The 15,431-nt window shown below is 36.3% G+C and overlaps 1 protein-coding gene across 1 annotated transcript; it reads left to right on the top strand.

Annotated features, from left to right (window-relative positions):
- Positions 1 to 756: 756 nt before the first annotated feature.
- Positions 757 to 13,238, top strand: FAM81A (family with sequence similarity 81 member A; the record flags this gene model as incomplete). The annotated part of the gene is made up of 8 exons (XM_080626520.1): positions 757 to 803; positions 2,023 to 2,296; positions 3,085 to 3,203; positions 9,558 to 9,687; positions 10,869 to 10,975; positions 12,066 to 12,201; positions 12,577 to 12,772; positions 13,099 to 13,238. The coding sequence occupies 8 exons, from the start codon at positions 757 to 759 to the stop codon at positions 13,236 to 13,238; spliced, it is 1,149 nt and encodes a 382-aa protein (XP_080482646.1).
- Between the last annotated feature and the right edge of the window lie 2,193 nt (positions 13,239 to 15,431).

The following is a 15,431-nucleotide window of genomic DNA, read 5'->3' as shown; positions in this document are numbered from 1 at the left end:
GCTATTAGCCATGTACTGGTCTCACAGTAAGATATCAAAAATGTTCCTTTGAAGCTAGTTAACAGACCTACCCTGCTGCAATGTCTGTCACAGTCTGGCTGGCTATGTCTAAAAATTAAAACCAGAATTTATATTCTTATCACAGAAGCATTTACAACATGAAGTGTGGCCATTTAGATTTGAAGACAGATTAATACAAGGCTCAGTTTTGCTAAACAATGCTGATGTCACACATTTTATTTAGGATTCTGACTGCCAATGCTTTTACCGGAAAGATACCCCAAAAAATCTGCTGTCATGAAATATTGTTATTCCATTCTCTAGCCAATGCCTTTTTAAGCTTTATGATAATCCCACTGATCTTACATTTTTATTGATTGATTAATGATGTCCAAGACCAGCAGAGAGATTGGGGACAAGAAGTTTGTTTGCCTCTGTCCTGCCAAACCAGTTCTGTGGGTCAACAGCAGATTTCAGTTTCAAGGCTGTCAACTGTGCCTTTTTCAAGAGTATCATTTTCCCTACAAAAAAGCTTTTTAGCAGTTTTTTTTTGTTTCTATTCTTTTGTATTAATTTTTATTGGTATTTATTCCATAAGCAATATCTGAATTCTGAGATCACAGCTGTCAGCATAATCCTAAACTTTACTTAAAGGTTCACTTAAAACAGAAGCATTAAGTTGTTTCAGTGCCAGATATAAACTATTAAATAATTCAATGTGTACTTTTTCAACAGACATATATTATTGACCAGAAAATGGCCCAGCGAAGCCCAATCTTCCCAACTCTTGCCCCTTCTGAAAGGTACAGTTTGGAACGTAAAAAATAAAATCTTCATATTGCAAAGTATTATGTGTCTCTCAATTCCCTATATATAGTAATGCTGTGACTTGGGACTTTGGCATTAGTATGCAAAGCAAAGTGATATACTGTAGATTCATTCAAATCATGGCCCAAATCACAATTCCTTACTCAGCTTTTACTTAACCTTTTCCCAGAGAAATCAAATAGTTTAAACTGAGAGTAGAAGTCCGAGAACACTATACTCAGCCAGTCTTGTAATAGTATGGACTAAGTGCAAAAACTCAGAGTCAGAAGTGACCTTTACTGGAGTCCTCATACATCTCTGTCAATATCATCATGGTGAAAGTAAACTGTTAATTTGGCTCATTAATAGGAAACAACATGGAGAATGCACAGTAAATACAGAGTTCCAAGAAAACGATCTTGTCTTTCAAAGTGGGGTTGAATTTATATCTTCCACCTATGCTTTGGAAATTTTTCTTTGCTCTTTACAGAATACAGCAGCAGGAAAAGATTGCACGCATTAGCAGCCTAATTTTTACTTTGAGCACCCATGAGCTCCATTGCTTTCCACGGAAGCTATGCAGTGCAGAACTCTTGACAAATCTAGACAATTATTTAAGGTACCCAAATGTAAGCTATTTGACCTCCAAGACTGTGAGAAGCTAATCATAATTTTGGTCTCTCCTCAGTTAGTACATGTGCATATGGTACTGTGCAGGACATGGAGGAACAAGCTTTGTTACAGAATAGCTATAGAGACTGAATAAAGGAATGGATACAAGCTGCTCCTTTTTAATCTCGATCTGCTTCCATTTAGTTTGCAATATGTACCTTCTGCAGTTACTGCTTTGATTAAGCCTGAAAACTGTAGAGCCAAATAGCATTACTTTTGTAATACAATAGAAAGGCTTTGAATTCGGATTCTTAATCAAATTATAGCCCTGGATTGTAACTAATTTTATAATGCTAATGTCCTTTTCTTGAGACCCTTTGCTTTTTTAAGCTTCTTTAAAGAATATGAAAAAGAGCCTGACCTGCTTTTGTACATGATAGATGCAGTAGCCAACACTTATTTGTAGCAGTGGGTTACTCTGTAAGTAATTTTGTGCTTCTCCCCAATACTGCTACTAAGGTAATATTGCACTTTCTCCAGTGGAAAGACATTGCAGAGTTGTGTGTGAGAAATTAACAATGTGTGGATATTCTTCTTCACTAGACGGGTTCGAAACATAGCACTGCATAGCCAGGCATTGACAGCGGTCCCACTGGCATCTGCGAGCCTGGTGGATCAGCTGGAAGACAGAATCCTAAGCCATGAGAAAACAACGGCGGCTCTTGTGGAACACGCTTTTCGCATTAAGGAGGACATTGTTTCCACTCTGCACAGAATGCAGAACAAAGGGGGGGGTGACCGGTTGGCTAGGCAACTCTTGGAGGAACATATCCGAAACATAACGGCAATAGTGAGGCAGCTTAACCGGGACATTGAGGTATGTTAAGAATTTTTCACAGGACTAATGCCATCTCAGCTACTTATTCCTTCTGATTTAATAAGAAAGTTTACCACAGGATAACTAAAGGTCAGACAAGGTCTAAAGATCCTGCAAGCTTATGAATTGTTTTTGTAACCTGAAAAACTGCTTGCAAGTTGTGTAATTCTTTCAGCGGCTATGAAGATAGCATAGCATATTAGCATATAAACACAGAAACCTTTGTGGTACTAATAAACTTGCTTTGAAAAACTGCACTGGAAAACCTCAAAAAAAAAAAAAAAAAGAATTAATGCAACACTCATACCCAGCTCAACTTCAGACCAAAGGCTGTGCTGTATAAACACCAGGAAGTGCCTTAGCTCTGTAATAAACTTTCTTTCACTTCCAACTTAAAGATGACACCAAGCACCCAAACACAACTGCTCATTTTTATGACCTAATCACATGCAGATACGTGGCTTCACGCCTGACCTCTGCTGCAATGAGCAACAGGGGTGTGGTGGGGAAAATGAAAGGATAGAAGTTAATATTTAAGTCTCCATTCTGTTGTAAAGTCATACTTTATACATATTATGGTATTTATATGCAGATTGGACACTGAGAATAAAAAAATAATGTATGACCTAAAAGGTGTCTGGTTCAGTTCAAGACAAAACAAAGCTTTTAATAAAGTAATAAAAAAATAGTATCTGATGTTATGAAATACTGAAAAATAATGAGTGACATTTTAAGTGTACGTTAAATGTGACATACTGAGATTGTATTTGCATATGAATGCTTTGTAGATGCTGCAGGAACAGATACGTGTCAGAGACAATCTCAGCTATGGAACAAATTCTACCCTGAAGAGTCTGGAAATGCGGCAGCTTTCTGGTTTAGGAGATCTTCGGGGAAGAGTTGCAAGGTAAAAGTCAACACAGAAGCATATTTTGAGGACTAGCTAATGTTGTTTTAATCTTGAAGTATGAATGTTAATGACAATGGGCTGAGTTCAACTTTGGCAAAATTCCTGGGATAATTTTAATCTGTGTTTTCAAGAAAATGAGTAACAATCCTTTGCATTCCAGTATTACGTGTTAAATATAACAATGTTATCCTTGATTCCTGAAATTCCTGAAATTAGTTTTTAATAAATTACCTGAAATTCCTTAGGAATTTGGATTTGGTTCAGCTTTAAAGAGTACTATGGTTGGACTGGCCTATCTTTGAAACAAATAGATTAGCACAATTATAAAGGCAGCATGGAACGATCTGCACTTGTAAAGAACAGAAGAGTTGCACATTTTTTGCATATATCTTAGAAGTAAAAATCTGTGTGTTCCGTTATTGGTTAGCCATATTAAAATAAATGCATGGGCTACTGACATGCAAGGAACTGAAAATTATAAAGTATTAGAGGGTTTACAGGTACTTGAAACTCCAGATTACAGTTGTGCCACTACACAGACTGCTATCAACAGGACATTTACAAACTCCAGTTTAACAACATTCGCTTAACTGTTTGTAAAGTTGAACCCGAAAGATAGATGACATACACAGCTACAGAAAAAGGACCTAATCTGGCCTAAATTAGTTTGGCTTATAACTCTGGTGGAAGTCTACTTGTCCTGAATTTGACCTACTGTCTATATTGTACAGATAACTTTCAATTTTCTTATACTTCAGCTGATTTAGCGATAACCTTCAACAGCCAAAAGAAAAAATCAGGAGAGATTTTCCTTGAACTAAAGTTTTCTCATAAATTATTGGGGTTTTTTTTGTAGTTCCCACTAACATACACAGCCCATTTTGTAAAGAACTTTACTTTAGAGAACTTTTACTTTCTGTTTTGCACTATCCTTTAGTGCATAAATGAACTAGACATTAGAAATGAATTAGACATTTATTTTGTCAAACAACAAAATTGATTGAAAAAATATAGAGAGAGATATACAGACACATATATAGCTATCTCACTGACAAACCCCTGAGACATTTACATGCTTAGATCTTCCTGCTTCTTTATCTAAAAAGTCCAGTTTGAGATCATACTACATCCTGAGAGAAGTCCATGTTTGGAACAACACAGTTACCGACACCTTCTAAAGCCAAATATAGCGCCTTTACTTTCAATAACAGAACTCAAGTTAACAAACACATGCCAGCACAAGCTTTGCAATGGGACCATTGCCTCTCCCAAGTACTTGCTATGAGGACTGGTAGTGGGACTAGCACAGGCTGTGCCAGGATTTCTTCCTTTATTTACTTGGGGCAACACCCATGTACTGTGCCTGGCTTGCAATTTATCTGATAATTGTATGAGATTATACCAATCTGCCTTTCGTTAGATTGTGCAAAAAATGTTGGCTATTTGTATTCACTGCCCTAAGAGAATCAGTTTATTGTCCTTTAACTGTTACATTCTAGTCAGCATTATCCTCGTGATTCTGTGATTACGCTATGTAAACATTCTCTCTGAATGAGGAAGAAAATAAGTTTCCCTTTATCAGAAAGCAAGCTAAAGCAGTGTTCCATGGAAGAAAGCTATTTGCCTTTATTTACAGACATACTCTAATTTGAGAAAGAATGTGAATTATTATAGCAGTATCTGGAGATCATGGTCAAGATGGCAGTTTGTTATGCTGCTGGCATTGTACAGACACTTACTAGAAGCATTCCCTGGGATTTCCTTTCTGATTACTTTAGCCAAGGCTCCTTATGTAAAATAAGCTGAACTCACTTGATGTAATTTTAACTTTAACATCTAGTCCTGCTATCTTTCAGATGAGTTCAGAGAGTGGAACCTTAGAAACATGATCAAGTTACTGTGGGTTACCAGCTTACCATGCAGCAGCTTACAGCCACAGTCAAGGTACAATGTATGGTTCAGGCTGCAGTGACAGGAGGCTAATTTAACTTCAAGTACATCATGGTTGCTCTAGGCTAGAAGCACAAAGATGGACAATCAGTTTATATGTGCCACGTGACAGCAAATCACCTGAGTCTGAGCTTTTTGGTCCTGTAATAATTTTAGTGTCAATCTCAGGATGCTGGCCAAGTTTCAGGTCCAGTAATTACACGCATACCAAACATCCTATTCAACTTCAATATTGGCGAGATTGGTGTTTATTTCCTAACACCAACTGTTCTGTAACATGTCAATATGTAATCAAGCAACTGTCTCATTATTTCTTCAGGATTGATGCTTTTAAATGAAGAGAACAGGGACCCCTACATGCACATGCATTTCTGATGCACAGCTCCAAAACCACACTACCTACAGCTCCAGAAGAATGAGATTTGGCCAGACCTCACAGTTGAACTCACCTGCACCACAGAATCAACTAATATCACTATCAGAAGAAAACTGAATACACATTACAGCTCATGTCTCTGGGCTATTTCTCATTAAGCACAATTTATTGCTGAATTTGTAGAGCATCACTGCAGTGCTCACCATGAATGATGCTGTACATTTTCCTAAAAATCAGCATTATTACTGACTTCAAGAAAAATATGACCTCTATTGAATTCAGTTACACATTCAGCAGAAAATTAGACAGATACTGACAGATCCATTACTCCAGTCTCCTGTCCCTGATGTTGGCGATTTTATATAACACAGATTTACTAATTCTATTTCTAGTGATATTCGATTGTTACAGTAATGAGTACTGCCTTATCATTTATTTACAGAATAACTTGTGGGCTATGATAATTTGTCTGGAAAGTTTAAATACAGCAGCCTGGTCAGAACTACAGCAGTATTTGTCTCTAGAAGCTTCCTGATAGATGAAACATCCAGAGAAATAACAGCTATGCACATTCAAATTGGGCCTACTTGGCATATTTAGATGATTTTTATATACATTATAGATCTGATTCATTTCAGACACACTGGACTCATTACATGTAGGAAGATTTTCCTACACTGCACAGAAAATGAGTCTGATGCATCTGGGATGTGCTGCATTTATGAACTGCAGAAGTATAACAAATCTGCTGCATTCTGGCTACTTGCTGTGTAGGAGATGCACACCATGAGGGCTGATCTGGGCTCCTTGATCCAGGCTAGTCAGAAGCTACCAGCGTTGCTGTTCTTGCCCAGTGGATCCCCTACACATATCGACTTGCTTTTCACTACTTGTTCTTCGGCTACTTCTTTGTCAGTGAAACACTCGTATTTAAACTGAAACATCTTCTGTTACACTAAAACAGGAACATTAAGATCTGTATGCACCATTATAGTATATTTAGATAGATAGCATCCTGCTGCAGAGTATTGATGTAGTTCTCAGCTTTATCTAGTCCCTGGTGATACTGAATAGAGCAACCATTGTGCTTTGATTTCCTAGAGATCAAAGACAACAAAAATACTCCTCAGTGTGCCAGAAAAATAACTACTGCTTTTGCTCACTATGACTTGGAAAGCTGTTGTTTGGTAATTTCATTGTTTACATTAAACATGACTTGTTCCTCGAATTATACTGTATTCTGAAACTGAGAATAATACTTGGCACTGTGAAATCTCTCAATTTCTTCTTCATTTACTGATTTCACATAAGCATACAGCTTGGCAACCACAACTTTCAGCAAATGTACTCCAAAATCAAACATTGGTGAACTGAACACATTCTAGTGCATCTTTGGCCCCATTTCAACAGTGCATCTGTGCAATTGCATATGAAAAACTGCACTGGGTTGTTTGGATGGCCAGCTTCAGCATTTCAGACATGAAGACAGATTTATTATGCATTTCTTTGTACAAAATGGTTTTATATACAGCTCTTATATTTTTAAACTAATATTCTTCCTAGAAATCTTAATCTATTTCTCATTTCTTTCCTTGTGCTTTTAAGATGACCAAATCTGTAAAGTTGTTTTCAACTTCCATCTACAGCCACAGCCTACTGGCTTAATTTATATAGACAGTTTGATTAGATTACCCAGGAATTTAAATCCAATGTTCAGAAACATTCAGTTCTATTTTTAAGAAGAATTCTATTGCCATTTTAACTTGAATCTATAAAGAACTATCAAAGCAGAACTTTCAGGGGTGTGGGAAGTTCAGTGGAGATGGAAATGTGCCTTTCTTGGTGCTTTTTATTTGGTTTTTCTTTTTTTGAATGAAGAAAAATTCCAAACTATGATGTGTCCTTGTGTTTAGATTGCTCATTTTCTTCTCACCCATCATGCAGTAGAAATCTGAATCAAAAAGTCCACGGTCTTCCACACGTTCATCTTATTATTGCCTCTCTACCATTTGAAAGCTAGTGGAAGCATGGACTGAAGTTATTTAATTGTTTTCAGTTTTTAACTCAAAGTGTATACTCACATAACTAATATATCATAATCTCATTCTTTGTCTGCAGGACACTAATGTTTTCTTCCAGGTCAAAACTAATCACGTGTTTGTGAGAGTGTACTATATATACATTTTGAGATACATAGATACCTATATATCAATAGATCTCAAAAAGACTTCTCTTTCACTGCTTCAAATGGAATATTATTTTTTAACAACTCCCCAAACTTAGCAGGATACCTACATGACAGTGGAATTTAAGCTTTAGTCCAACTTTTTTAAAAGAGTGCCAACTACAGCATCCCTGTAGAAAACCAAAATAATCTGATTAATACATACCAAGCTGACAGTGAATTAACATAGTCAGAATTTTAATGTTCCAGTTACCATGCAACTGTCTGACCCCTTTGATCACATAACCGAGTCACACAAAGAGGAGAGATGCACTGTGATTAAACCCAAATAGCTCATCTGCCTTCAAACCAATTACACATGCCTGCTGTTTACATTTGCTACAGTTGCTTTTTGTATCTTCTGTTATGCCTCAGAGAAACAAAGCTAACCATTTTTTTGAGCCCAGCGGCTTTTGGTGACTGGATGCAAGAATATTTCATTCCTCTGATTCTCTCTGATCATACCAACATGGAGACATTTGTCTTCTCTCACCTTTCTAAAGAAACTGCCTGATTTTAAGACCTACAAGTTCATGGTTCACTGCCATGTAAACCTTAGCTAGTCTCTTACATATTAATCTCTCTGATATTACCCATTGCTCTCACAATGCTGAACTGCTAAACCACAAATTATTTTTCACAAGTTTTATAATGTCTATGATTCTATGTTGCATTACTGATTATTTTTATATTGAAATTGTACCGTAATACTAAGCAGACGCTCCATTTGTCATTTTAGCTGTTACTTTCCCTTCATGTTTAATGATAATGGTAGTTACTGTAACCGAGGTGATGAAAATGCATGTTGAAATGAAAGGCTTCAAATTGAAATGTGACTAAAAAAGAGGTTAAAATGTGTCATTGGTTTAGGTAATGACTTAAGGTGCCTTAGCTTATTTCATTTTACTGCCTTTTTCTCCCTCAAATTGTAACTGCTGTCTGTTCTCCATCAGTTTTATAGATCAAATTTGCTAACACTGCCGATAACACTATTTCCCTTAGCAAAAAAAACATGCAGGACTCATACTTCACATAGGTATTCCTCCTGAAATTACAGTACTTATATTTTTATAGCTCAGTTAATGCCCTTATTGTATTACTGTAGATGAAATCCACCTGACCAGCTTTGAAATGTGGTAGAAAATGCACATTTCTATAGCACATTTATCCTGAAAATGTTACAGCACCAAAAAATGTTCCAGTGTGAAGAAAAGAAACAAGAATTATGTTCCAGCACTGCATTTGAGACAAAATTGCCTTTTCTTTCAATGACAGTTTTACTTAAATAAAGTCTAATAACTGTAAAACTTGCCGCACATTGTTTACTACACATATTAATTGTATACTGCTATTTCACAAATAAAAATAAGAACGCAAAACTCAGAGAAACACAGCTGAAATAATGCAAAAATAATCCTCAATTATTTAGGCTTCTAATCATGTAAGCGAAGTCATGCATACCTTAACAGATGTCTTTTAGAGTATGAGAAAATTGACGGTGTTGAAATTCTGCATCTTTGCATTTCTAATGTGACTCCCCTGAATGATAACAACACAGTCTACACATATTATGTCAGTGCCAAGAAGACAGGAATGTATGTGTCATACTATCTGACTTCTAGTCCCATTTGGGAGTAGGTTGCTGAATACTATGAGATCTATCACCATTTTACAGTCTCAAAAGATATTGTTTCACTAGACAGCCAACAATTTCACAGAAATGCCCAGTCTAAAACAGGTAACTTAAAAGCCTGGACCTTACAGTCATTTCAGCTGTTGCTTTGGTATTTTATTCACACAGGTGTGATGCTGGGTTAGCCAGACTGTCTGCAGAACATAAAATTACCTATGAAAGACTTCAGAGCTTAAGTAAAGACCAACAGACCTCCAAGCTTATCTTGGAATCTAAAATCAAAGAAGCAGAAATACAGGTATGGTATTTAGACCAAAGCAATCCATGTATGGGTAAGAATTATAGCCCAATTCACAGTGACTCCATTACTGTTAGCTATTATCCTGGGAGGGCACAGATTTAAAAATGGAGAGGTGTATCTGCTCACAGTCCTTATTAGATTGAATATTGGTACCTAGCTGTGTTATTGTACTGGTATAACTGAAAAAGGTCCTTTAGCATGCTGTGTAGAAGGGGCTAGTACTTCAAAGCACCTGACAGGACTCTAGGAATGAACAAAAGCCAACGATGACTGGCCTGAATAGCTTCTTGAGGTTGGAATGTGAACAAGACAAGGATGCTCTACAAAACTACCATAACAGTGCAAGCATCAGTGTCTTCCCCTGTATGTTTTGGCCTTCCCAGGATGGTTTCATAGGTATTTAATCACAATTTTTGAAAGTCTGCAAAACAAAACTGGTTTTGGGTTCTGTGAATCCATTGATGTGTCTGTCAGGTTTCTCTTCCACTGAGTATAAGAATGAAAGTGAGAACTAGATAGAAGCAGAGACATAACATTAAGGCAAAGGATTCTTCATAGCTCCTTTCAAGGCATTTCCATTTTCTTGGGCAACAGAAGTAATTTACATCTCCATTGTGCAGCACGTAAACAGTTAAAATGCACTTTACCTTTCTCAGAAGGCTCAGTACAGTATATTTGCATGTCAGGAGCATATTATCAGGAATCTTTTAGAACAAAATAGTATGTTTTGTAAAAATAAAAATAGTTTCTGTTAGTAATGACTTATCCCCAATTAAACCCAGCACTTTCATCACTGCAGAGTCACTATACATGACCTGATAAAGAATATCACTATTGGTGGAGTGCTTTGCCATTTGTTTACTCTGCATATGTGGCAACATGGATGCCTATGGATCACATAAATTCAGCTACCTCAAGGAGGGGGAGCTTGCAGATGCTTTCAAGGCAAGACTATTCAAATTGTTTATGGCTGAAAAATTAGTTTTCACAATATTGATACTTTCATCTTGCAAGATAATATATTTTTCATGATAAAGTAAAACATGCAAATTCAGTAATTGTGAAGTGGCAGCAGAAACGGCCCTTCTTTAAGATCTCCTCTACTGTTATGAAAACGTCCCAGATGAGATTGTGATGAAATGCTTCTGAAAAATTGTAAATTCTGAATTTTGTTTCAGATTTCTCATCTTCTGAGCAGAGTAGAGCAATCAATAATGCAACAAGAAGCAAAGCTGAAGATTGCTTACAAAGAGAGCAACCAACAGCTCCACCTTCTGGATACGAAGTGAGTGCCTGGGAAATCTGGCTACTGCCATGCACCTTGGAAGAAAGGGTCCTCAGTTTTCCAAGTTTGACTGTTGTAATCTTCAGGTCTATTAAAGCACAAACCTGTTTAAATATGTATGTGTGCTCAACAGATATTACAAAAGCACATGGTCTGTCCAGGAGGACTCGCTTTCAACAAGAATTCTGTCCCTAATGTGGTTAGGCAATTCTGAAAAGCCCACGAAGTTCCCAGTTAAGTATCCAGACAGAACTTATATTAAAGAACACAAATAAGGATTTCTGTAGGAGTGGCCTTTTTGTAGAAGGCAACAAATGCTGTCGAGTGCAGACAAAAAGTTCAATTCAAGCCACCAGGAAGTGAGGCACAGCATTCACAAAGTGTTATTGCTTTAAATTGGCTTCAAATACAAATACATAACTCAAATACCTAAATTATTAATGATAAGCTACTGTGCAACTACTAGACATTATATAGGGATATACTCAATTCAGATATTAACTCTTCTCCAGGCATTTCACTCAGTGGCAGCTGTGGCTTAAGTCATCCACCTCCTCACTCCTTACTGCTTATTGCCAGCCTCATGCAATCCTATCAGTTACATCAGTAGAACTATTTGCAAACGAGATGAAAGAATAGATCCAGGTTTCAAATATTCACTGGAAAAAAAGACTTTCTAAAGAAACAGTTTCACTGGCAAAGCTGGTCAGTATAAACTTGATCTGGGGATAGGCGACGTTAAGTGTGGCTGTATGAACCAGCCCTGCCTCTAAAGTAAATGGCTATCAAATCTTTGTTCAGATCTAAGACCTATGGACCTGAAGACTATAACCTGAACAGATGACTATATTCTGTTTTCAATGCTGCAAAGAATTTGCACCTACTATATCTCAAAATGTTGTGATATGTTTCATATAAATAACCATTTATTTATATGAATATATATTCATATTCATATATTTATTGTGCCATGCATGTACTGCATTACCATGATATATTTTTTTTTTACAAACATGTTCATAAAACTGCCACAGCTGAACGACCAAATTTTATTCTCTTTTATATCTGCTAATTTCTCTTATGCTCTTAGATTAAAAAATGCTATTGAAGAACTCAGCAGCCAGATTTTGTCTGCACGTAGCTGGTTGGAACAGGAACATGAAAGGATTGAAAAAGAGCTTGTGCAAAAGATTGACCAACTCTCATCTACTTTCAAGGAAAAAACTGTAAGTTTTGTTCAAATGTCCTAATAATACTTCTCAGGAAGTACTCAAAAGCATCATTAATAACTAAGATGATATAATGCAGATATTGTTTGAGTGACATTTTCAGACCTCAAAATTTGTATAATTCTCTTCAGTGATGTCAAATGTAACACCCCACAGCCTGAGAGTCTTCAAATAAATCTGATCACTTCTTAATAGATCAGTATTTTACCCTATGATAATCAAGTCTGTTTGAACCATTTAATAACAAATAATTCTTTACAGTTTTGAATTCCACATAAAAGACAATTAAATTAATATCTATTGTATACTTGGGAAAGACCAGTGTAATTTCACCTGCAGAGTAAATTACTAAAATTCTTTTCCCGTCTTCAGGAAATGAGCGAAAGAGCTATAGAGATGAAATTCAACCAAATGGCAGAGAAAATTGACAAAATAGAAGAAATACAGAAGATAACCATGGAAGCACATGAAGCAAAACAGACTGAAGAAAAGATAAATATTCGCATTGGCAAACTTCAAAATGAGATAAATGAAGATATAAAAGAAATGAAAGCCGAAGTTAATGCTGGTAGGACCACAGTTATGAAGTTCTTTATTCTGAAATGGGGTAACAATGAGCCACCTATAATAATATTCAAAATGCCTTTGCCTGTATTGAAGTAGTTTAAAGACTCTTGGGGCAGAGGTAATGGCTACACTTGTGGCACTAAAAAGGATTTTCACCAAGTGTGAAATTCACAGTAATAAGAGGTGACATCTTTTTAGCTTAGGAGTGCTCTTCCTAGTGTAAAGCAGAATGTCATGGTAGGAAGCGCATTATTTACTAGCATTATTACTAGATAGCAATACTCTTGCTTTTGAATATGAACTAATTTAAGTCTCACCTGCAATTAGGATTTGCAGCTATCTATGAGAGCATTGGGTCTCTACGGCAAGTTCTAGAAGCGAAAATGAAGCTGGACAGAGATGAACTACAGAAGCAGATCCACCAACTGAAGCAGGAGGTTCCAACATGGGGAGAGGCTGGACCATGACTGCAAGATTTTGGCCGAGAGATTAATGTTTACCTGGCTAAATACGCAGACTGTAATCTTGTTGCAGTCTGTAATCCAAATTAAGTGCATGTACCAAACGACATGCTGCTGTTGCACAGGTCCGTATGTTTACTCAAAGCGGTAAGTGCAAGCTCTTCATAGATCAGCTGACAACAATCTTTTAGGCATGAGGTGTTGATTTGCCACTGCACTACTCTAGTTGCTCTCAGGAGATTAAGCACCGTGTAAAACTGGAGTAATATATTGGTGAAGCTGGCACCTGATTTGCTAAAGGCATTCCAGTTTCACAGGCTTGATCAGACAAGAATACGCTTATATACATTTAAGCACCCGCACACCCCCCTTAGGAAAGAAAAATAAAAAAGCCCAAAACAAACAACAAAACCTCCCCAACAAACAAGTTGATACCAATTGTTTGACATCAGGCTGGCAAGGTGCTCCACCTTGAGACAAACCACTTGATTGAAGTCAACGACATTTTTACAGTGACTTTCCCTACTACTGACCTCCTGGGGAGACAGAATTGGCACAAAACAGACCAATTTTCATAACCTAGATACCAACAGAAAAAAAATACCTTTGTTTAGTTTTGCAAATATCCTCTGTGTGTGTAAACCAAGTAGTGTTATATAATGTAGTTGTAGAAGATGATTCATCAACAACATAAGAAACTTAACTTGCGTGGTCTTGTATTGTAATATCTTTAAATTAATAGCCAAATGGAGCTGAGACAAGGTAAAAGATGTACATATGAGTATTTTATAACTGGGCATGTGTTCCTGTGACTTGTTTCATTATAACTTTGCAAGGTTTGAAAACAAAAGAGAAGGTGATAATCTAACAGTCTGGAGAGTGTAATGTAAAATAAAATGCAGTTTATGGCCTGCTTAGAAATTTTCCATGAAGTGAAACAACAGATTCTTCAGATTTAAGTAGACTTTAATAATTCAGTAGATTCAAACTGCTATTTGTTTTCACAGTATTTCCAAATAATAATGGTGCTTATTTCCATTCTCAGAACAGATTACATAATGAAAATCAGCACTGATATAGCATACCTATTAATCTAGACAGGAAAATATATTTATGTTGATTTTGTATCTTCATTCATAGCTTGATATTGCTCCTCATGTTTGTAAATCAGGCAGGATTAAGCACTCGTGAAGAATAAAAGACTTAATCCAGTACCTTATTAATTCATACTATTAACAACAACTCATATACAAAAATACTTTTAATTTACACAAGCATTACTGTTAAAGTAAATAAATTATTAGGATGTCTCTGCACTGCCTTTAACGGACCTTTCTTTTGGCTAGTACTACAAAACCATGTTCCTATTTGGAAAACTAGTGGCCAGTTTCTCATTGCTTCCATGAAAAGGAGGTTTGGCCCCCAGAGTCATATTGATAAAAAAACCAAACAACCCAACAAAAACCAAAACTCAAAAAACTTAAACTCATCTACTTCAGTAGGACAGTGTAGTGTCTAAAAACCAAACACATCTTTACAGGTTTAATGCCTAAGTTTATATTCACTTCCTACAGTTTCAAGTAATCTAATGTATCAAAGATACAGGAAGTTTCTGCAACTCTGGCTTCCAGTGCTCTCTGACAACAAAACTGCCCCCATTATTCCTGTTTTGTATCATTCATGTGCTGTGAAATATATTTACAACAGCAGCTTAAGGGGAAAGACCAGTTCACTAAAGGGAGACAAGGAAATACCCGCAGATATTTCTTAAGAATTGTCTTTAAAATTTGTTCTTTTTCATGTCTGTATTCCTATCTAGTCTTAAATATTTAGCCATGGGCAGTGGAAAAGCCATCACCAGTATTTTATAAAAAAAATAACAAAGAAAAAAGCAACAAGAGATTTAAAAAAAACCTCTATAATTTTTTTCTTCTGTAATTGGAAATCTGTACCAGAGAGAATCTGGTATGGTATGAAGAGCCCACAAGGAATCAGAGAAACAATTTATATAGGACTTCAATAAAATGTTTCTCTTGTAATAATCTTGTGTGATTCATGCAGATATAAAATAACACATAAAGCACTGTTTTGAAAAGACTATTTTTCTTAAATTTCAGCTAAAACAAACAACTAAAAGCCCAAATAAAACAATATTGAAATGCAATCTACCATCAAGCAGTACCTTCAAACTATATAAAG

The sequence above is a fragment of the Psittacula echo genome (assembly GCF_963264785.1).
Source record: "Psittacula echo genome assembly, chromosome: 10".
Lineage (NCBI taxonomy): Eukaryota > Metazoa > Chordata > Aves > Psittaciformes > Psittacidae > Psittacula > Psittacula echo.
This window is presented reverse-complemented; position numbering and strand designations above follow the sequence as displayed.